Source organism: Belonocnema kinseyi, chromosome 9 (assembly GCF_010883055.1).
Source record: "Belonocnema kinseyi isolate 2016_QV_RU_SX_M_011 chromosome 9, B_treatae_v1, whole genome shotgun sequence".
Classification (NCBI taxonomy): Eukaryota; Metazoa; Arthropoda; class Insecta; order Hymenoptera; family Cynipidae; genus Belonocnema; species Belonocnema kinseyi.
The window spans coordinates 124,450,797-124,475,157 of record NC_046665.1 but is presented as its reverse complement, the minus strand read 5'-3'; the positions used below and the strand labels follow the sequence as shown (position 1 = coordinate 124,475,157).

The window sequence follows — 24,361 nt, the reverse complement described above, 5'->3', positions numbered from 1 at the left end:
TATTAAGCTTTGTACTTAAACGTAGTTTTCTTTCGGCTCTTGCATTTCTCAAAGTTCGAGACCGATATTTTATGTATAAAAAAAGTTCGAACGTTCAAAAAACGTTGAGGTTCACAAAAAAGATGAAATAATTTTCAGTGAAGTTCCTACCAAAATGCAGTACCTAAACGTACTTTATTGTACTCTAATATATTTCCCAAAGTTTCAGCTCGATATCTTATTTACAAAAAAAGTTCTTAGGTTCAAAAAAACATTCAGTGAACCGAAAAAGTGAGGTCGGTAATATAGGTATTTAGCTGTGTCACATGCCCTTAACCGGAAAAAGATGATCTTTAAAAAAAAGTTAATTTTCGATAAAAAAGATTATTTTTTTAAAAATTACTTGAGTTTTCAATAAAATGATTAAATTTTCAACAAAATGATTGAATTTTAAACCAATTTGTTGAATTCTTTATAAGACAATTAAATTTAAAAAAATTATAATCCAAAAGGACAGACTTTCTGTCCAAATAGAGAAATTTTCCACCAAAATCTTAATTTGCAAAAAAAGATTACCTATTATCAAAGTAGTTGAATTTTCAACCTAAAAAGATGAATTTTGAAAAAAAAACAATCAAATTTTTAATAAAGAATGATGAAGCGGAAGATTCATAATTTAAAAATGAAACTTAATGGGGTCAAATTTTGGTACAATTCATATTTTCTGAATCGAAAATTCAACTGTTCTGTTAAACATTTGTCTATTTAGAGAAAAAAAACATCATGTTGGATTAAACATTAATTTTTTTAATTCAACTGACTTCTAAAAAATTTAATTATTTATTTTAAAATTCAAGTATTTTTTTAAAAAGTAATCTTTTTGGTCGAAAATTCAACTGTTTGGTTAAAATTTCATCCTTTTGAATCGAAAATTCATGTTTTATAGTTAGGGTTAGGAATTCTTTGATTTTATCAATTTTTCCGCCGAAAGAAATCAGGGAAAAATCGTGAAATTTTGTGAATAAAGTTTTTCAGTCACCTTGCGAAAATTGCTAAATAAATATAAATTATGTTGTGCATAAAAATAATATAAAATATTAAAATACGTAAATTGAAATTTTTGATTTCCTTTTATTTATTTTTTTTTTTAAATGAATTTCGACCATTTCAGTTATTTCGGCTACAAAATAGGTAATAACATTGTTCTTCATAAATAATATTTATATTAGCAATGGTTAAATAAATAGACAGGAACCCATTGTTGGTAAGCACGGCCCTGCTACCGGTAACTTTAAAATGTATTGAGCATGCGCATTGATTTCAATTTTGAACCCATACGCACTACGCATGCGTTGCGTCGACAATCTAATTAGTAACCGCAGGCGCGCTCATTTAAAAAAAATTTATGTTCAAGTAAATTTTTTACATCAAATAATAAATTTTAAGTGAATATAATTGATTTAAAATCACTTTAAATTCATATTTTGTATATAAAAAGGACTTTTCTCTTCAAATTAAAAATCGATCATTTACTTTTAAGGAGTAAAATTTAATAATTGTTCATATTTCCACTTTATGTGCCTCTTTCGTGATGAAATAATGATTTTTAATAACTCTGCACTCATTATTTGTTGTAAACAATTGGATTAAACATTCAAAGATTTTAAATAAGCGCGCCGACGCGAAGTCATTCGTGAGCGAGAATAAAACTGCGCATGCGCACTACGTAATAACCTAACCTCAGATACTTATCTGTTTTGTCTGTTATTGCGTTTTAGTATTTTTATAACAAGACGTTAATAGTGATGCAGCGTAAGCAGTGAATATCCGGTAGGTAGTACTGTAATGGTAATTTGAAAAATAGAATCATCCTTATTATTTCATTTTATTAGGACATCAAATGTGCTAAAAAATATTTTAACTAGAAACTTGAGTTTGTTTAAAAAAAAAGTAAGAAATATCTTCAATTATATCGCAGAAAAGGTGGAATTCGAGTGGCAGCCGGTCCGGCAATTTGCGTAATAAAAAAGCGAATTTTCGTTTTCGGCCATGCTTTTATTATAATCTGAAGAATTTTAAAATGCGGTTCTGATAATCTAAACAAGGGAAAATTAAAAGCGTCTGAAATTAAACGTTTTTTTTTTTTTAAATATGGGAAAAACTTACATTGAAAAATTCGAAGAAATATATTTCTCTATTTTTATTTATTCTATTTTGTTAAGAAAAAATGCCTTGAATCTTCAAAATTTCAGAGTGCTAAATTTAAATTTTGAAAGTTCTAAAATTATAATTCTTCTATTTTTAAGGTGTAAGTGAAATTATTGAATTTTGATGTATAAATAACAATAAATGTTCAATAAAAAAGGGCAATCTTTGACAAAATAGTTTTTCTTTCATCCAAATAAAATAGTTCAATTTGCAGTTAGAAAAGTAAATTTTAAAGAAACAAAAAAGGAGTTTTCAGCAAAATTAAATAATCTTCAACTAAAAATATAAATTTTCAAGCAAAAATGGAATATTTACATCTTTAGTTTTAAAAAAATTAATTTTCTACTAAAAAAAATACAGATTTTTAGCCAAAGAAATTAATTTTTAACATTGCTGAATTTTCAGCCCAAAGATTATTTTTGTGATAAAAATAAAGAGGTTTTAATTAAATATTTCTTTTCAACCGAAGAAATTAATAAAAACAATTGAGTTTTTAATAAAATACATGAATTTTCAATTAAAATGATAAATTTTATACTAAAAGTAAAATACTTAAATTTTCAGTTAGCAAAATTAATTTTCAACAAAATAGTATAATTTTTAACTAAGAAGATTAAATTTCTATCAAAAAAGATAAATTCTCAACAAAAAATGGAACAAATACAATTTCCATGAAAATAATTAATTCTAAATAAGAAAACAACTTACTTTCAACCAAGGAAATCAATTTTCTACTAAAATAGACGAATTTTTTAACATGTTAAATGAATTTAAACTATACATTTAAATTTTTAAAGGAATTTTTAAACATTTTGATTTATTTGGAAGAGAGTAAGTTTTAGTTTTAAATTTTTTCTGAATATTGTTATATAAGGGAGGAAATTTTGGTTTTAATTTTGTTATGAATTGGAAAAGAGAATTTTGTATTAGTAAAATTTTGATAGAGTTGGGAGGAAGGGAATTTTGGCTTTCAATTTTTCTTAATTGGAAGAGAGATTTTTATTCTTTAAATTTTTATAAAATTTGAAGCATTTGTTGATTTGAAAGAGGTAAATTTTTATTAAATCTTTTTTTCTGAATTGAAAAAGAATAATTGTTTACAAATATTTCTGTTGAGTCTGAAGGAAATTTCAATTTTTAATGTTTTTTAATTGGAAGAGGGGAATTTTTGAAACATTTTTATTCATTTGGAAGAGTAAATTTTAGTTTTTAAATTTTCTCTTAATTGGTAAATGGAAATTTTTTATTTTTAAGATTTCTGTAGAATTAGAAGCAACGAAACGTGTTTTTTTTCTGAATTTGAAGATTCTATTTTATCTTATAAGTATGTTTATTTACTTGAAATAGATAATTTTTTTATTTCTAACATTTTTTTTTGAGTTGGAAGGGTGGAAATTTTAATTTCAAATTTTTTCTGAATTGTAAGAGGGGATTTTTTAAAAACATTTTTATTTGGGTTGGAAAAGGGTAAATTTTAGTTTTCAATTTTTTCTTAATTGGAATTTTTTATTTTTAAGATTTTTATAAAATTGGAAGGGACGGAGTTTTTATTTTTTTCTGAATTGAAAGAGCATAATTTAAAAAAAAAAACATTTTTATTAAGTCTGAAGGAAGGAAATCGCAATTTTTTATTTTTCAGATTTTCATACAATTTGAAGCATATTTCTTGATTCAAAAGCTGTAATTTTTTATTTAATCCTTTTTTCGAATTGAAAAAGAATAATTATTTAAAAATATTTTTATTGAGTCTGAAGGAAGGAAATTTCAATTTTTAATGTTTTTTAATTGAAAGGGGCGAATTTTTAAAAAAATTTTATTGATTTTTAATTATAATATTGATTTTTAATTTTTGAGTTTTCTATAGAATTGGAAGCGACGATTTTTTTTCTGAATTTGAAGAGTCCATTTTTTCTTTTAAGTATTTTTATTGACTTGATAGAGGGAATTTTTGTTGGATCATTTTTGTGAAGTTGAAGAAGGTAATTATTAATTTGTAACTTTTTTTGAGTTGGAAGGATAGACATTTTTTAACTTTTTTCTTGATTTGGAAGAGAGTTAATTTTATTTTTCAATTTTTTCTGAATTGGTAGATGGAAATTTTTTATTTTTAAGATTTCTATAAAATTGGATGCGTCCGTAGGAAATAAATTTCAATTTTTTGGAATTGGAAGGAGCGAATTTTTTAAACAATTTTATTGATTTGGAAGAGAGTGAATTTTAGTTTTCAATTTTTTCTTAATTGGAAGAGGAAGATTTTTATTTTTTTAATTTTTATAAAATTTGAAGCATATTTGTTGATTTGAAAGAATTAACTTTTTAGTCAATTTTTTTTCTGTATTTGAAAACGAATAATTATTTGAAAATATTTTTATTGAATATGAAAGAAGGAAATATCAATTTTTAATTTTTTTGAATTGGAAGGGGCGAATTTTTTAAACATTTATATTAATTTGGAAGAGAGTGAATTTTAGTTTAAAATTTTTTCTGAATTGAAGATGGAAATTTTTTATTATTAAGATTTCTATGGAATTGGATGCGTCTGAAGGAAGGAAATTTCAATTTCTAATTTTTTTTTAATTGAAAGGAGCGAATTTTTTTAACATTTTTATTGATTTGTAAAAAAGTAAATTTTAGTAGCAATTTTTTATTTCTAACTTTTTTTGAGTTGAAAGGGTGGAAATTTCAAAAAAATTTCTAAATTTTATGAGCGGATTTATTGATTTGGAAAAAAATCAATTTTAGTTTTTAATTTTTTTTAGTGGTACATGAAAATTTGTTATTTTTTAAATTTCTGTAGAATTTGAAGCAACGAAATTTAAATTCTAATATAAAAAATACATCGTTATGGAATTGGAAGAGAGTACATTTTGAGTACATTGAAAAAGGATAATTGTTTTAAAATATTTGTATTGAGTCTGTATAAAGGAAATTTCAATTTTTAATTTTTTTTTTTAATTGAAAAAGGGGCATTTTTTAAACATTTTGATTGATTTGGAAGAGAGTAAATTTTAGTTTTAAATTTTTTCTGAATATTGTTATATAAGGGAGAAAATTCTGGTTTTAATTTTGTTCTGAATTGGAAAAGGGAATTTTTTATTTTTAGGGAATTTTGGCTTTCCATTTTCTCTTAATTGGAGGAGGCCCTTTTTTCTTTTCAACATTTTGTTTGAGTTTAAGGGAAGAATGTTTTATTTTCAATTTTGTATTTGAATTGAAAGAGGGGAATTTTTTAAACATTTTTATTAAGTTGGAAGAGATGAAATTTCGATTTTTTCCTGAATGTGAAGAGGGAAACTTTTATTTTTAATATATTTTTATTGAGTTGGAAGAAAGAGAATATAATTTTTCAATTTTTTATGAATTGGAAGAGGACATTTTTTATTTTTAAGATTTCTATAGAATTGGAAGGGGCGAAATTTTGGAATTTTGAGTTGGAAGGGTGGAAGTTTCAATTTCAAATTTTTTCTTAATTATAAGAAGGTATTTTTTAAAAACATTTTTATTTCAGTTGGAAGAGAGTAAATTTTAGTTCTCAATTTTTTCTTAATTGGCAGATGAAAATCTCAATTTTTTCTGAATTATGAGAGCGGATTTTTTTAAATATTATTATTGAGTTGGAAGAGAGTGAATCTTAGTTTTCAATTTTTTCTTAGCTGGAAGAGGGAGATTTTTATTCTTTTAATTTTTATAATATTTTAAGCATATTTGTTGATTTGAAAAAGGTAACAATAAAAAAATATTTTTATTGAGTCTGAAGGAAGGAAATTTCCATTTTTAATTTTTTTGAATTGGAAGGGGAGAATTTTTTTTAATTTGTATTGATTTGTAAGATAGTAAATTTTAGTTTTCAGTTTTTTCTTAATTGGTAAATGGAAATTTTTTATTATTAAGTTTCTATAGAATTGGATGCGTCTGTAGGAAACAAATTTCAGTTTCTATTTTTTGGAATTGGAAGGGGCGAATATTTAAACATTTTTATTAATTTGGAAAAAATTCAATTTTCGTTTATAAATTTTTTTCAAGTGGTACATAAAAATTTGTTATTTTTTAGATTTCTGTAGAATTTGAAGCGACGAAATTTAAATTTTAATTTAAAAAAAACATTGTTATGGAATTGGAAGAGAGTACATTTTAGTTTGCAATTTTTTCTGAGTTTCAAAAGGGAGATTTTTTATTTTTCAGGTTTTTATAAAATTTGAAGCATATTTGTTGATTTGAAAAAGGTAATTTGTTATTAAATTTTTTTCTAATTAAAAAGGATAATTGTTTCAAAATATTTGCATTGAGTCTGAAGGAAGGAAATTTCAATTTTTAATGTTTTGGAAATGGCGATTTTTTAAAAATATTTTTATTGATTTGGAAAAAAGTAAATTTTGGTTTACAATTTTTTCTTAATTGGTGCATGAAAATTTTTTATTTTTGAGATTTCTATAGTCTATAGCCTATTTTTTAAAATATTTTTATTGACTTGACAGTGGGAACTTTTTGTTGAATTTTGTTTGTGAATTTGAAGAAGGTAATTTTTTATTTCTAACTTTTTTTTGAGCTGGAAGAGAGGAAATTTTAAATTTTGTCCAAATTATAAGTGGTGATTAAAAAAATATATGAAATTGGAAGCGAGTGAATTTTAGTTTTCAATTTTTTCTTGATTGGAAGAGGGAGATTTAAATTTTTTTAATTTTTATAAAATTTGAAGCATATTTTTTTATTTGAAATAGATAACTATTTATTAAATCTTTTTCGAATTGAAATCAAATAATTATTTAAAAATATTTTTATTGAGTCTGTAGAAAGGAGGAAATTTGAATTTTTTAAAATTGGAATGTGGGAATTTTTGAAATATTTTTATCGATTTGAAAAATAGAACATTTTTGTTTTCAATTTTTTTAAATTGGTAAATGGAAATTTTTGAGTTTTCTATAGAATTGGAAGCGACGAAAATTTTTTTTATGAATTTGAAGAGACCATTTTTTCTTTTAAGTATTTTTATTGACTTGAAGGAGGGGACATTTTATTGAATCTTTCTTGTGAATTTGAAGAAGTAAATTTTTTATTTCCAACTTTTTTTTTATTTGGAAGGATGGAAATTTCCATTTAAAATTTTATCTGAATTATGAGATGGAAATTTATTTAATCATTTTTATTGAGTTTAAAGGGAGGAATTTTCAATTGTCAATTTTTTCAGAATTGGAAAAGGGATGAATGGGAAAAAATGTTGGTGTTCAAGAACATTTTCATTTACTTGGAAAAGAGAAAATTCCAATTTTGCCTGAATCGGAAAAGCGCAATTTTTTGTTTGGAAAATTTCCAGCAATTTGGAAGGAACGAAATTTTAGTCTCAATATTTTTTCTGAATTGGAAGAGGAAATTGTTTATTTTTAAGACTTTTATCGAGTTGGAAGGAAATTTTTCTAATTTCTAAGCATTTGAAAATCATTAAATTGTTGGTTATTAATTGTTTTTCTAAATTGTATTAATATTAATTATTATTTGTTTCTACTACTTAAACATAATTTCATTTGTTTTTAAAATATTCTATTATTTATTATTTAACTGATATATGTAAGAAAAAGAAAATTTTCAATACTGATTATCTTACAGAACTGTATAGGAAATTTATTATTAAAAATTCTTGATTTTATAAATAACGTAATTTATTTCCAGAAAAAGTATTTGAATATATACAGTTTCAAAAATGAATAATCCGAAAAAATTAAATTTTGTTGTTGCCAAATACTGTTAACAAAAATTATTGTCCAGAAGATTTTAAATTGAAACACGTCTAAAGTTAAATATATATTTCAGGATAAAAAAATAAATAAAAAATGGCGAATTTGGAAAACGCAATTCTTCCTGACCCCCAGGAAAGGAATGTTTACGTTGTATTAACATTCATGCTTTTATCTTTCACGAGTAAGTTTAACAAATTTTTATTCCTGCCGTAATGATTTTTTTTAAATATATTTCTACATTCGTAATTACTGAATTTTTAGTTTTATTTAAAAGTATAAAAAAGTGCAATTTAATAAATCAATTCTTTTTACAGTTTGCTCGTGCATTTTGCACGACAAAAATTATTATTCGACGCTATCATAAGCCGGTAAGTATAAATTTTTCAAATACTTTGAAAATATGTTTATATTATTAATATATACTATCTTATGTCTTTATTTTTAGAGACTACTGAAAAGTCCCGAAAAATAAAACTCCCAAATTGAAAATTCCCGATTAATTAAATTTCCGAATTATAAATTCCCAAATAATTACATTTTCAACCGAAAATTCCTCAAACAATAATTGAAACAATGTTCATCCAGAGATATATTTTTTCAGTTATTGTTATTTTTTATTTAAACAATAATTTATTTTTAAAAACTATAAACATAAAAAAATTTTGTTTTATATTCTAAAAATTTTCTAGTTCCGATATTTTTACAATTCGGCAATTTTCTATTGGAAATTCTATTATTTGGGAATTTTATTATTCGGAAATTGTATTTTTTGAGAATTTTAGCGTCTCGCCAATTTTATTTTTCGGGATTTTTCAGTCGTCCCTCCTAGATAAAAAAAAATTACTCAATTTTAAACGCTTTTTATTGATAAAGAATAAAATTTTAGTTGCTCTGAATTTTAAATAATCCAATCATCGAAATTAAAATCCTGAATTATTACATTTTTAATGTTTTGAAATTTTCTTATTTTCGTAATTTTAATCTGAATTTATTCAATTTTCAGATTTTTCAATTGATATTCAATTTTTATTTAAAAGTTTTCAAATTATTTAATTTTAAAGGATTTTAATTAAAAATAATACGATTTCAATTCCATCGAATTTTAAATAATCAAATTTTCAAAATTATAACACGAAAATATTCTATTTTTAACGTTTTGAAATTGTATTTTCAAACTTTGAATCCATTCAATTTCAACTCCTTTCTAATTAAATTGTGAAATTTACAAAATTTTAGTCAGAAATTTTATAATTTTGATAATTTTGATTTCACACATTTTAAATTTTTATTGGTTTAATTTTTAACGATTTAAATTATAAATAATACAATTTTCAAAATTAATTTAAAAGTATTCTATTTTTAACGCTTTGAAACTGTATTTTCGAAATTTTAATCTGAATTTATTCAGTTTCAAGATTCTTTAATTCAAAATAAAAAATTTCAATTTTGCACTCTTTGAATTAGAAAGGACAGAATATCAACTCCTTTCTAATGAAATTGTCTTAACATTTTATAATTTTGAAAGCTTTAGATTAAAAATGTTTTATTTCAAATTTTTAAATTTGTACAAACTTAAAATTATTCGAATTAACAAGTATTTTATTTTAAATTAATTAATTTTTAACGCTTTCAATTAAAAACAATACAATTTTAAGTTCTTTGAGTTTTTAATAATCCAACTTTCAAAATTAAATTCTAAATTCAACTCCTTTATCATAAAAATTGTCAAATTTACAACATTTTAGCTTGAAATTTTATAATTTTAACAAGTTTCAATTAAAAAAAAAATTGATTTCAAATGATTGAATTTTAACCACTCAAAATTATTTGAATGTACAATTTTTTTACTTTGAATTATTTAATTTTGAACGCTTTAAATTATAAAGAATACAATTTTAGTACCTTTGAATTTTAAATAATCCAATTTTAAACATAATATGAAAATATTCCATTTTTAACTTTTTGAAATTTTTATCTGAATTCATTCAATTTCAACTCCTTTTTAATGAAATTGCCCAATTTATTAGATTTTAAATCTAAAATTTTATAATTTTGAGAGCGTTCGATTAACGTTTTGATTTTCTCTAATTTTCAAAATTTTAATCTGAATTATTTTACTATAAAATTTTGAACTATGAATTAGAAATGACAGAATTTAATTTCCTTTCTAATGAAATTGTCCAATTTCAAATTATTGAATTTTGAACAAATTCAAAATTATTTGAATTTGCAAGTTATTTATTTTAAATCATTTAATTTTGAACGATTTTAATTAATAATAATGCGATTTTAGTTCCTTCGAATTTTAAATAATACGATTTTCAAAGCTATTATATGAAAATATTTTATTTTTAACGTTTTGAAATTGTAGTTTCAAAATTTTAACCTAAATTCATTCAGTTTCCATATTCTTCAATATAAAATAAACAAATTTAATGTTAAAGTCTTTGAATTAGAAATGATAGTTTTGATATAAAAACTTTTAATTTCAGTTTATTGTATTGAACAAAAATCAAAATGATTTGAATTCATAGATTTTTTTCTTTTTAATTATTAAATTTTGAACGCTTTTAATTATAAATAATACAATTTTAAGTAATACAATTTTCCAAATTAGTCTTAAAATATTTTATTTCGAAATTTTAATCTTAATTCTTTCAGTTTCTATATTCTTTAACTTAAAAAAATATATCAATTTTGAACTCTTTAAATCATAAATTATATAATTTTAAATCCTTTATAATAAAATTGTCTAATTTTTGCAATATATTAGTATGAAATTTTGTAGTTTTGAGTTTATTATTTTTTTATTTTTTACATTTCCAATTGTTGAATTTTGAAAAAATTCTCCTCTCAAAATGATAAAGTTTCAGACTAAAATTGCGTAAATTGGACAATTTCATAATAAAGGAGTTGAAATTCTATAATTTCTAATCAAAAAGTTCAACATTGCAATTTTTTATTAAGAATTGAGAAATTTTGAAACTAAATGAATTGAAATTAAATTTTGCGAAATTAAAGTTACAAAAGTTAAAAATAGAATACTTTCAGATTATAATTTTTCAAAATGTTTTATTTAGCATTTCAAGAAACTAAAATTGTATTATTTATAATTAAAATCGTTCAAAAATAAATAATTTAGAATGTCAAACTATAATTTTTAAAAATTGGATTATTTAAAATTCAAAGGAACTCAAATTGTATTATTTATAATTAAAATCGTTCAGAATTGCATAATTGAAAATAAAAAACTTCTGAATTAAAATAATTTTGAATTTTTTCAAAATTCAACAATTGGGAATTTTAAAAATAAAAAATAAATAAACTCAAAATTTCATATTAATATATTGCGAAAATTGGACAATTTCATTAAAAAGGATTTGAAATTCTCTCACTTCTAATTCAAAGAGATCAAAATTGAAATTTTTAATTTTGAAATTAAGAATCTCGAAACTGAATAATTTCAGATTAAAGTTTCGAAATTACAAAAATTTCGAAATCATTTGAATCCGCGCGTCTTAAAATTTAAATTATTTAACTTAAAAAAATTTAATTAAAATTGTATTTTTGAAATTAGTGTCTGAATTCATTCGATTTCAACTCGTTTTCAATGAAATTGTGCAATTTGCAAAATTCCAGTCTGAAATTGAATCATTTTGAGAGATTTCGATTTAAAATTTTTAGATTTAATATTATTGAATTTTTAACAAACTCAAAATTATTTAAATTCACAAGTTTGAAATTTTTAATTGTTAAATTTGGAACGATTTTAGTTATAAACAATACAATTTTAGTTCTTTTGAATTCTGAATAATCCAATTTTAAAATTATAATATAAATATATTCTATTTTTAATTTTTTTAAATTGTATTTTTGAAATTTGTGTCTGAAATTTGATCATTTTTAGAGATTTAGATTAAAAAATTTTAATTTTTGGATTTTGATCAAAATTAAAATTATTTAAATTCACAAGTTTGAAATTTGTAATTGTTTAATTTTGAACGATTTTAATTATAAACAATACAATTTTTGTTATTTTGAATTCTAAATAACGCATTAATAATACATTAATAATAATAAATTGTATTATTTATAATTAAAATAGTTCAAAATTGAACAATTTAAAATAAAAAAATCTTTGAATTAAAATAATTTTGATTTCTATTTTTTTCATTACAATAAATTGAAATTGAATCAATTCAGATTAAATTTTCAATTTATTGCATTGAAAAAAATAGAAATGAAAATTATTTTAATTTAAAGAGTTTTTATTTTTAATTGTTTAATTTTGAACTATTTTAATTATAAATAATACAATTTTAGTTCCTCTGAATTTTAAATAATCCAATTTAAAAAATTACAATCTAAAAATATATTTTCTAACGTTTTGAAATTTTCGAATATTCACTCTGAATTCATTCAGATTTCGATTTAAAATTGTTTAATTTCAAATTATTGAATTTTAAAGAAACTTAAAATTATTTAAATTTACAAGTTTGAGATTCTAAATTATTTAATTTTGAACAATTTTAATTATAATTAATACAATTTTAGTTCCTTTGAATTCTAAATAAACCAATTTTCAAAATTATAATATAAATATATTCTATTTTTAACTTTTCGAAATTTAGTTTTTGAAATATTAATTTTAACACATTTAGTTTCAAAATTTCTCAATTCTAAATACAAAATTTCAATGTTGAATTCTTTGATTTAGAAATTATAGAATTCCATCTCCTTTATTCTGAAATTGTCCAATTTACACAATTTAGCCGGAAATTTGATCATTTTGAGAGGTTTCGATTAAAAAAATGTTTATTTCAAATTATTGGATTTTAAACAAACTCAAAATTATTTCAATTCGCTAGTTAAAAATTTTAAATTATTTAATTTTGAACAATTTTAATTATAAATAATACAATTTTATTTCTTTTTAATTTTAAATATTCCAATTTTCAAAATTATGTAAATTTGCAATTTGCAAAATGCTAGTCTGAAATCTTATCATTTTGAGAGATTTGGACTTAAAAATTTGTTAATTTAAATTATTGGATTTTGAACAAACTCAAAATTATTTTAATTCGGAAGTTTTTTTATTTTAAATTATTCAATTTTGAACGATTTTAATCATAAATAATACAATTTGAGTTCCTTTGAATTGTAAATTATACAATTTTTAAAAATCATAATCTAAAAATATATTTTTTAACGTTTTGAAATTGTCGTATTTTCAAAATTTTAATCTGAATTCATTCCGCTTCTACATTCTTTAATTTGAAATCATAGAATTTGTACTCGTTTTCAATCAATTGTCTAATTTATAAAATTTTAAGTCTAAAATTTTATAATTTTTAGAGATTTCGATTTTAAATTTTTAAATTTTAAATCATTGAATTTGAAGAAACTTAAAATTATTTGAATTCACAAGTTTGAGATTCTAAATTATTTAATCTTGAAAGATTTTAATTATAAATAATACAATTTTAGTTCTTTTGAATTCTAAATAAACCATTTTGAAATGATAGAATTTCGACTTTTTTATTATGAAATTGTCCAATTTACACAATTTTTATTCTTTTGAATTCTGAAAAATCAAATTTTGAAATTATAATATAAATATATTCTATTTTTAATTTTTTGAAATTGTATTTTTGAAATTCGTGTCTGAAATGTTATCATTTTGAGAGATATCAAAATAAAATTTTTAATTATTTGAATTTGAACAAACTGAAAATTTTTAAATTCATAAGTTTGAAATATTTAATTTTTTAATATTGATCGATTTTAATTATAAACAATACAATTTTAGTTCTTTTGAATTCTTAATAATCCATTAATAATATAATTATAATAATAATCGAAAAAAATTCATTTAAAAAAATTTTGTAATTGTATTTTCGAATTATAATCTGAATTGATTCAATTTCAATTTATTGTATTGAAAAAAGAAATCAAAATGATTCGAATTCATAGATTTTTTATTTTTAATTGTTGATTTTTTAACGATTTTAATTATGAATAATACAATTTTAGTTCCTCTGAATTTTAAATAATCCAATTTAAAGATATATTCTTTAACGTTTTGAAATTGTCGTATTTTCAAATTTTTAATCTGAATTTATTCAGCATCTACATTCATTAGTTTAAAATCACAATATCAATTTTTAACTTTTTAAATTTGAAATCATAGAATTTGAACTCGTTTTCAATCAAATTGTCCAATTCATAAAATTTTAAGACTAATTTTATAATTTTAAGAGATTTCGATTTAAAATTTTTAGATTTATAATTATTGGATTTTGAACAAACTCAAAATTATTTAAATTCACAAGTTTGGAATTTTTAATTGCTAAATTTCGAATGATTTTAATTATAAACAATACAATTTTAATTCTTCTGAATTCTGAATAATCAAATTTTAAAATTATAATATAAATATATTCTATTTTTAATTTTTTTAATTTTTATTTTTGAAATTAGGGTCTAAAATGTCATCATTTTGAGAGATTTCGAATTAAAATTTTTAATTGTTGGATTTTGAACAAACTGAAAATTTTTAAAGTCATAAGTTTGAAATATTTAATTGTTTAATATTGAACGATTTTAATTATAAACAATACAATTTTAGTTCTTTTGAATTCTTAATAATACATTAATAATATAATTATAATAATAATCGAAAAAATTCTATTTAAAAAATTTTGAAATTGTATTTTCGAATTTTAATCTGAATTGATTCAATTTAAATTTATTTTATTGAAAAAATAAATCAAAATGATTCTGTTTAAAAATGTTTGATATTGTAATTTCGAAATTTTAATCTGAATTGATTCAGTTTCAAGATTCTTTAATTCAAAATTAAACTTTTCAATTTTAAACTATAACGAAAGTAATTTAAAAAATTTCAGTCTGAAATTGTTTAATTTTTCAACTTGAAATTATTGATTTTCTAGCGCTTTCGTTTCAAAATGATGCAAAATTCAATTCTTTTTTATTTAAAATCAAAATCTTTTTAATATCTTCTGAAGAAAAATATTAATAATATATAATAATATATAAAACAATGTTTTGAGAATATTTAAAAAATAAAATATTAGTATTCAATTTTATATGCAGGCAATTATTTATGAAGAAAATTATTTGTATAAGAAAAATATATTATTATTTAATTCTGTTTAGGATAAATTCTGTCTATAAAATAATTTGTGTAGGAGAAATATAATTATTATACTTTGTGCACAATATATTTTTATAGAAACAGAATTTTTCCATTTAAAAAATATTTTTTTTATAGTGGCTCTTATAATTATGGCTTTAACGGTCTTTGTTGGCATTGAAGCAATAAACAGATTTTGTTATTTCTTTGACGAATTATTGAAAATAAAAGTAGAACACGGAGGAAGTTTTATACGAGTTTTGAAAGCAGCATTTTCCTTTAATATTCCTTCTGGTGTCATCGTCATAGGCAGCCTTGTTTTTTGCCTGGTAAAGAATAATTTCTATCACGTCTAAAAAAAATAAATTTAAAAATTAAATTAAATTGTTAATTGCTTAAGAGAATTTTTTGTTTAGATCATTTATTTTAACACGGAAAAATCGTTTTGTTCTTTCTGCACTGTGAACCATACGGGTTTGTTAACTTGGAAAAAGAAAGACATTTTTGCATTTTTCTTTGCACTCGTTTTTGCATTTTTTCTGGTGGATCTAGCAAATATTGTGAGTATGAAAAATGAATCGAAAAATAATTTTAACTTTTGGCCTCGGATTCACCATTTATTTGACACTATTTTACACTTTTTTCAAGCGATTACACTATTTTCAATTAAAAAATAAATTTTTGAGCAAGAAAGAATTTTCAGTCAATAAATAAAAAACCAAAATTTATTTAAAACTTTGAAGTTTTAAGGGAAAAAATTAATTTTCTACCCCAAAATATGACTTTCGAACAAAATACTTCAATTTTTAACAAAAAAGTTAAATTTTTCACGAAAAAAGATTAATTTTAATTTTTACATTTTTTTTCAATTAAATGTTTTTGTTTTTTAGTTTATAAAAGTTAGTTTTTCAACAAAAATAGAGCAGATAAATTGTCACTGAGAATTGATTCTCAATAAAAAAGCCAAATTTTTAACAAGTTACAAACGTTCTTAACTAAATATTTTAAAAAACGGATGTGAAGTCAATCCAAACTTTATTTAATTGATTTTTGTTTTCTACAGTTTTTTTACACCAATAGTTATTTTTTAAATAAAAAATATTGGTTTTTAACCAGATTTTAAGATTTTTTTATTTAAAATTTGTCAGTTTCCAATTATTGAATTTTGAAAAAATTCCAAATTATTTTAAATCAGAAGCTTTTTATTTCAAATAATTCAATTTTAAACGATTTTAATTATAAATAATACAATTTGAGTTCCTTTGAATTCCAAATAAACCAATTTTAAAAAATTAGAATCTAAAAAAATTTGTTTAAAAATGTTTTTTCATGTCAATGTTGAACTCTTTAAATTTGAATTCATAGAATTTTGAACTCGTTTTCAATCAAATTGTCCAATTTATAAAATTATAAATCTAAAATTTTATGATTTTGAGAGATTAAAAAAAGTCAATTAAAAAAACAATTTAAAAAAAGAAACAGTTTTTCTACAAAACAGCTTAATTTTCATCCACAAAATATAAATTTTCTATAAAAAAAAGTTAATTTACAACCACTTATTGAAATTTTCAATAAAATACTTGGCTTTTGACCAACAAAAAATGATTGTCTACCAAAAAAGACAAATTTCCAACAAGATACATAAACTTTTAACCAAATAGTTTAATTTTCAAGCAATAAGATTAAATATTTATGAAAAAAACGAATTTTAAACAAATTACATAAGTTTTCAACTAAATATTGTAAACAATGGATGTAGTGGTAATTCGAATTTGATTTAATCAATTCATAGTTTATATTTTTTCGTTTTTGGAAATGTTAAACTAATTAGTAGAATTTAAAAAAAGAAAAATTTTTCCCCAAAAATGGATTAGTTAAATTTTCATTTAGGAGAATTAATTTTCAACGTAAAAAAAAACTGATTTTCCACAAAATATTTTAATTTTGTACCAAATTCTTGAATTTTGTATGAATATTTAACAAAAAAATTAACTTTTAAGAAAGCAGTTCAGCTTTTAACCAAGGAATTAAATTTTAAGTCTAAAACTATGAATTTTCAATTAAAAGTGTATTAGTTGATATTTCAATAACAAATTTTAATTAATGTTTAACAATTATATTTACGATCAAATTGTTGAATTTTTTAGGCGAAACTACTAATTTTCTAAAATACAGTTCAGTTTCCAACCAAAAATGAATTTTTAAACCAAAAAGACCAATTTTTCTATAAAACAATTAAATTTTCAAATCGGAATGTGAATTTTCAACTGAATTTTCAACAGAATACATTATTTTTAACAAAAAATAATGTATTTTTTACTAAAATAAGAATTTTTGATAAGACATAAACTTTTAACCGAAAAGATTAATTTTCAAATAAAAAAATTAATTTTCTACCAAAAAATACGAATTTTTAACAAATTCCATACATTTTCGTTCCTATATGTTTGACCTAAGTAGCTGAAATTTAATTAACAAAATAAAATTTTTTACCGTAAAAAATGCAGTAATTAATTTTTAATTAAGGTGAATTTTCGATAAATAAAACTAATTTTGTACGAAATTATTTAATTTTCAAGCCAAAAAGATGAATTTTCTACAAAAAGTATAAACTCGGGAATATAAATTGTCAACAAAAAGTTAATTTTCTGCTAATACTTTAAATTTTTAACCTAAAATGATGAATTTTTAACGACAAGTGTAATAGGTGGTATTTTAACCAAAAAATTATATTTAAAAAAAATAAACAGTTACATTTAACCGGAAAAGAATAATTTTTAACAAAATTGTACTTGTTTTGTAACCAATAAAATTGATTTTATACCAAAAAAGACAAATTTTCTAATTAATACCCAATTTCTTAATACAATAGTTTAATTTTTCTACTAAATACTTGATGTTTCCAGCCGAAAATACGAATTTTGTTACAAAACCGTTAAATTTTCAATCTCTAATTAAGAAATAAATTTAATTTTTAACATGACAGCATTTTTAACTAAAAATTGTGCAATTTCTGTACAGAAAGGTGATTTTTTAAACCAAAAAACTTAATAAAATTTTATTTGATTAATTTTTAGTTAATATTTTTTATTAATTTAAATTTTTTACCATATTGTTGAATTTTTGAGTCGAAACTACGAATTTTCTACAAAATTGCATTCTACAATTATTTCAAATCAAAAGAGATTTTGAATTAAAAAATGGTTGGATTTTCTATTAATTTTGTTGGAATTTAATTTAAGTGAATCCGAGGCTTCTATATATCTAAAGTTAAATTTTTTCTTTTACTTACCGACAAATAAAATTATTTAATATAAAAATTATAAACCTAAATTCATCATAGTACTCAATTTTTTTTTAAATCGCTGCAGAGAGAGTGTAGGTCGCAAAAAATCGAAAATATGAACCGTTTAGGTGGTTTAGACTACGGAAGTGCTATGGCTTGCAGTTATTTTTATGGCTATTTGAAAATTATTCTTCCTGCGGATGGAAAAGAAAATAAAGGTAATTAAATTCGTTAAATAATTTTTTTTTTAAATTTTATTGTTTCTTAACAAAATCCCAAATAAATAAATTCCCGAATATCAATATTGCAGAATTGTAAAATATCCGAATTTAAGCCATTGAAAAAAGTTGTATAATTTGTATTTATTCATTAAGCATACGATAATCAAATATTTGCATGCAAAAATTATTTTTAAAATTAAAAATAACTACAATTTAAAAAAATGTATCCGGATTTTTTTTTAATATTGTTATTTTAAATTTAAACAATTTTAGAAAGTGTAAACATTAAAAATAATTTTATTTTTGATGAAAATATTTGATTATTGTACTTTTTCTGAATAAAGAAAGTTTATTTAAACAAATTTAATTGTTTAAATTTGGAAATTTTTTGATTCCTTAATATTATAATTCAACAGCAGATTATTTATAAAAAAAATTATGCCGTTAATAGGATTGTTGGGAAGAATTGAAGAATTTGAAGATAATGAGTTAAAAAATCAAACCTTCCCTGTCAAAAAGTTGTTCATTCTTATTCCTGCTTCATTTTATATTCCTCCAAATTTGAAAGAAATCTCAAACGAATGGTTGGAACCCATACCGCAAGTAAGTAGAAAAATAATTTATACATTATTTGCTTCTTTACCAATAATTATTATTTTATTTAAAATTTATAATAAAATTAATATTTTAAATATAAATTTATTCAATAATATTAATTTCATTAATATATAATAGCGGAATGAAGTCTTTGAAATTATATTTTAAATCAATTTTTTATTTTTCTGTTTAAAAGACCAATTTAAAAAAGTTGAATTTTTAATTTAAAAAAAGACCATTTTCAAAAAGGTAGTGGAATTTTTTACAAAACAAAAAAAAACTTAATGGAAAAAATAGTTTAATTTTTAACAAAACAATCTTTTTTTTTTAATACAAATTTTAAACAAAATGTTTGAATTTTTAACTAAATAGTTACATCTTCAAGAAAAAAATACAAAATTAGAAAAAAAATTTCATTTTTTTTTTTTAGATAATCATTCAACTGGAAAAGTCTCATCTGTAACCAAAAATAATATGAAAATGAAGTAAAAATAATGAAATATAGAAATATAAATAAAATAATAAAATAAAATAAAAATGAATTTTCAAACATGAAATTAAATTTGCCCCAAAAAATGTATTTTTAACCAAAAAAGATGGATTTTCTACCATAATATATGAATTTTTTATCCAAAAAGATAAATATTTGCGAAAACATTTGAATTTTTAATTTAAAAAAATGAATAAAAAACAGTTTAATTTTTATCCAAATAATTAAATTTTCAACCAAAAAAGATTAATTCTCAACAAAATACATATATTTTTTATCAAATATATGATTTTTCAACCAAAAATATGAATTTTTAACAATTTCATATATTTTAAACTATATAGTGTAAACAATGAATGTGATATTCGTTAAAATTTTAATTAATTAATTTTTAGATTATATTTTTTTTCATTTTCAAAACTTTTCAACAAAATAATTGATTTTTTAAACTAAAAAGATAATTTTTAACCAAAAATGAAGTGGATCATTTTCATCCAAGAAAATTAATTTTTAATTTAAAACACAAATTTTATAGCAAATTGTTAAATTTCTAATGTAAAAAATATGAATTTTTTATCTTAAGAGATAAATACTGGGAAAAAGGTCGAATTTTCAACAAAAGAGTTGAATTGTCAAAAAAAATAAATACCAAAAATTATTTAAACTTTCAGAAAAATTATTTTACGTATAACAAAATTGTTAAATTTTCAAAAATAATGATCGAATTTTCAAAGAAAAAATATCAAACTTTCACCAAAATCTAAGTAGTTGAATTCCCAAGCCAAAAAAGCGAATTTTTTTAGAAGGCAGTTGAATTTTCAACCAGAACAGTTGAATTTTCTACTAAAAAAAAAAATTAATTTGCAATAAAATAATTTACTTTCCAAGATTTTCAAAGATTTCAAAACATTTCAAAGATTTTTTACGATTTCAGAAGATTTCAAGAATTTTAAGGATTTCAAAAAGTTTTTAATACACCAAATTTCAAGCAATTTCAAAAGTTTTAAATAAATTTGAGATGTCAATGATTTTACAAAGATTTCATAAAGATGAAAAAATATTTTTTTTTAAATCACAAAGATTTCAAAGATTTACCAAAAAATTTAAATAAATTCAAAAGATTTGACAAAGTTGGTCAAATATTTTATTGATTTTAAATTAATACAAAAGATTTTGCAAATATTTAAAAAATTTCATAATCATTTCATAAATATTTCAAATTCAAAGATTTCAAAAAGGATATAGTGCACCAAATTTCGAAAACTTCAAAAGCAAAAAAACATTTTAAAGACTTTAAACGATTTCAAATTTTTTTAGAAGATTTCAAAATATTTCAAAGATTTTAGAAAGATTTCAAACGCTTCACATATTTTAATAATTTCAAATGAATACAAAATATTTCATCAAAATTTATTAGAGTACAAGAATTTTAAAGATTTTAAAAAGGGTACAATAAATCAGATTTCAAAAATTTCAAAAGATTTCAACGGTTTTAAATAATTTTAAAATTTTTAGAATACTTTAAAAGACTTAAAATATTTTAATGATTTCAAACTTAACCAAAAGATTTCTCAAATATTTCAAAGAATTTTTAAGGATTTCAAAATATTTCAAGAAATTTGAGAAGATTTCAAAAGATTTCACAAAGATTTTGAATATCTCAAAAGATATGAACTAATTCACAAAGATTTAAAGAATTTAAATTTTTTAAAGATTTTTTTAAACAATTTTAACAATTTAAAAAAATTTTAAAGATATCAAATGTTTCACAAAATTTAAAAATTTCACAAAGATTTTGAATACCTCAAAAGATTTCAACTAATTCGCAAAGATTTCAAGAATTAAAAAATTTAAAACAATGTTAAGAATTAAAAATTGTTTAAAAAATTTTTACAATTTCAAAAGTTTTCAAGGATTTTGAGAAGATTTCAAGAGATTTCAATGAATTCAAACGTACACAAAAGTTTTAACAAACTACGATTAAAGAAAAGTTTCAGAAATATTTTTAAAATTTCACAAATATGTCACCGATATTTCAAAATTTCATAAAGATTTCAAGAATGTAAAAAATTTTACATGATGTCAAGAATTTAAAGCACTTTAAAGGTTTAAAAATTTAAAAGACCGGGAACTTTACGAAATTTTTAGGATAAAAATTTTGTTCAACTTTGATTTCAACCGTTTTTAAATAATTTCTTAAATTGTGATTTTTATAAATTATTTAATCTTTTAGTTTAGAATGCTTGATTTTAAAATCTTTTGCTTTAAAATTTTCCCATTTTAGGTTTTTAATTTTTAAGCATATATTTTAATTTAAAGAATTTTAAAAGGCAGTTTTAAAGTTTGAAAAAAAATTAGAAGTTTTTAAAATCGAAGATTTTTTTTTTTTAAATCAGAGTGGCCGCCGAACCGGGAAACCAGGAATTTTACAAATGTTCAGAAGAAAAATCTGCAAAAGTTCGATTTTAACAGTTTAAAAAAAAAATGAACTGCAGTTTTGAGGATTTAAACAATTAAAAATTAAAACCGTTTGAAGTAGAACTTATTTGATAAAAACAGTTTTATTTTATCAATTGTAAATATAAATAAATAAATTATTCAAATGGATCTGTACTCTAAGTATAGAAATCTGAACAATAATCGATTTTACCAAACAATTCTAGATCCGTTCAATATTTTTAAATAAAAATTTTCATGATTTATCAATAATATATTTTTCATTCAGAGTTTCAAGTATTCCTTTATATTATTTTTTCATATTAAATTTAATAATATATTATTTCTATTAATTATTTCATGTAATTTAAACGAAGCACGTTAAAATTTTTTTCAGAACTTATAAATATATTTTAAAATTAATCGAAATTTTCCTACAATTTTTGAAAATCCAGCAAATTAAATAAAATCCTTAGAATTTTCCATGCCCTTCTTTGATCATTTTTTAAATCTCTTAAAATCTTCTTAAACTTTCTGTTGCAATAATTTTTTTAAGTGTAAAATCATTCTCAATTTTCCTAAGAATCTGAAGAAAATTTGTATTCTTTTGTAGTCTTATCACAATTCTCAAAAAAATTCTAAATATTTTGTTTGAAATCTGCAAAAATCTAAATTTTTTTTTAATTCGACTGTAAGTATTTCAAATTAATTCAAGTTCTAAATTGAATTCGAATCTTTTTAAAACTCGTAAATATCTCTTAAAATTACTCTTGATATTTTTACAAATAATAAGTGTTCTATTGTTTTAATTCAAATGAACACACCAGTTTTCAAAAAAAAAAGATTAAAGAAATATTTTTAAGAATTTAAGATTTCAAAGATTTTACAAAAAAAATTTTAATATTTCAAAAGATTTCACGAATATTTCACAGAAATATTGAGATCTCACAAAGATTTTGATTACCTCAAAAAATTTCAACTTAATTCACAAAGATTTCAAAAGATTTCAAGAATTTAAAATTTTTTTTAAAGATTTCCAGAATTAAAAAAATTTAAAAACATTTTAGCAATTTAAAATTTTTTTAAAGATATCAAAGATTTCAGACCATTTCAAAAGATTGAAACAGTTCCAAAAGATTTCAATGATTTGACAAATATTTTATAGAAATTTAGAATTTTCACGAAGATTTTAAATACCTTAAAATATTTCAACTAATTCACAGATTTCAAAAATTTAAAACCCCTTAAAAACATTTTTACCATTTCAAAAATTTAAAAAGGTATCAAAGATTTCAGAAAACTTCAAAAGTTTTAAACAATTCCAAAAGATTTCAATCAATTTCACGAAGATTTCAAAGAATTCAAGAATTTCAAAGATTTTACAAAAATTTTAAAAGAGTTCTAAAGTTTTTAAAAAAATTGCACAGAAATTTCAAGATTTCATAAAGATTTCTAATGCCTCAAAAGATTTCAACTATTTTAGAAAGGTTTCAAAATATTTAAAAAGTTAACAAAGTTAAAAAAAATGTCAAGGAATCCATAGACTTTGCAAAGATTTTATAAAGACGTTTTACGTTTACAAAAAAAAAAAAAGAATTTGTTTACTTATGATTCTACTTTCTTCAGAAATTGTTGGCCAATAAAAAAAATCAAATTTTTCATCTTTTACATATACAACAAACGATTATTTCATTCCTTTTTTTTTTTTTTTTAAAGGAGACCTGGAAAGACCTTGAACTTTGTTCCTATGAATCGCTGGATTAGAATATAGAATATACTTACAAAAATTAAAAATAGGAACTCTTTTTTTTATTTTGCAGAAATTGAGTTATATAAGCATAGATAGAGCAGGTGTTGCTCGACGACCATACAAAAATACGGCCTATAAAATTCATCCAGGTGGTTATGGAAGTGGCAAAGCCCCGATATATGTAGTAACGGAGGGCGCAACGCCCATGATGACATTTTTCGAAGCTCAACAATATAAGCACCGATTTTCTGGTCAGTTATAACTTAGAATTTAATTTAAATCATTTTTTTTTTTATTTTATTTTATTTATTTATTTTTTATTTTATTTATTTATTTTGTTATTTTTATTTTATTTTTTTTATTTTTTTTTATTTATTTTGTTATATTTATTTTATTTATTTTATTTAAATCATTTTTTTAAATTTTATTATATTTATTTATTTTATTTATTTTATGTTTTTTATTCATTTTGTTTATTTTATTATATTTATTTTATTTTATTTTTT

General features: G+C 20.6%; 1 protein-coding gene across 3 annotated transcripts in view; it reads left to right on the top strand.

Moving 5' to 3' along the window:
- Window positions 1-1,755: 1,755 nt before the first annotated feature.
- The window catches only part of LOC117179863 (stimulator of interferon genes protein), a 32,566-nt gene continuing 9,960 nt past the window's right edge, over window positions 1,756-24,361 (top strand). For all 3 annotated transcript variants that reach the window (XR_004467963.1, XM_033372029.1, XM_033372028.1), the window contains exons 1-8: window positions 1,756-1,809; window positions 7,993-8,100; window positions 8,234-8,287; window positions 15,214-15,404; window positions 15,492-15,635; window positions 18,447-18,579; window positions 19,034-19,185; window positions 23,926-24,106. Coding sequence is in view for 2 of the 3 variants with exons in the window: in XM_033372029.1 (XP_033227920.1) it covers window positions 15,228-15,404; window positions 15,492-15,635; window positions 18,447-18,579; window positions 19,034-19,185; window positions 23,926-24,106 (787 nt within the window). In the remaining variant the exon portion in view is untranslated. The remainder of the gene's footprint in view (window positions 1,810-7,992; window positions 8,101-8,233; window positions 8,288-15,213; window positions 15,405-15,491; window positions 15,636-18,446; window positions 18,580-19,033; window positions 19,186-23,925; window positions 24,107-24,361) is intronic.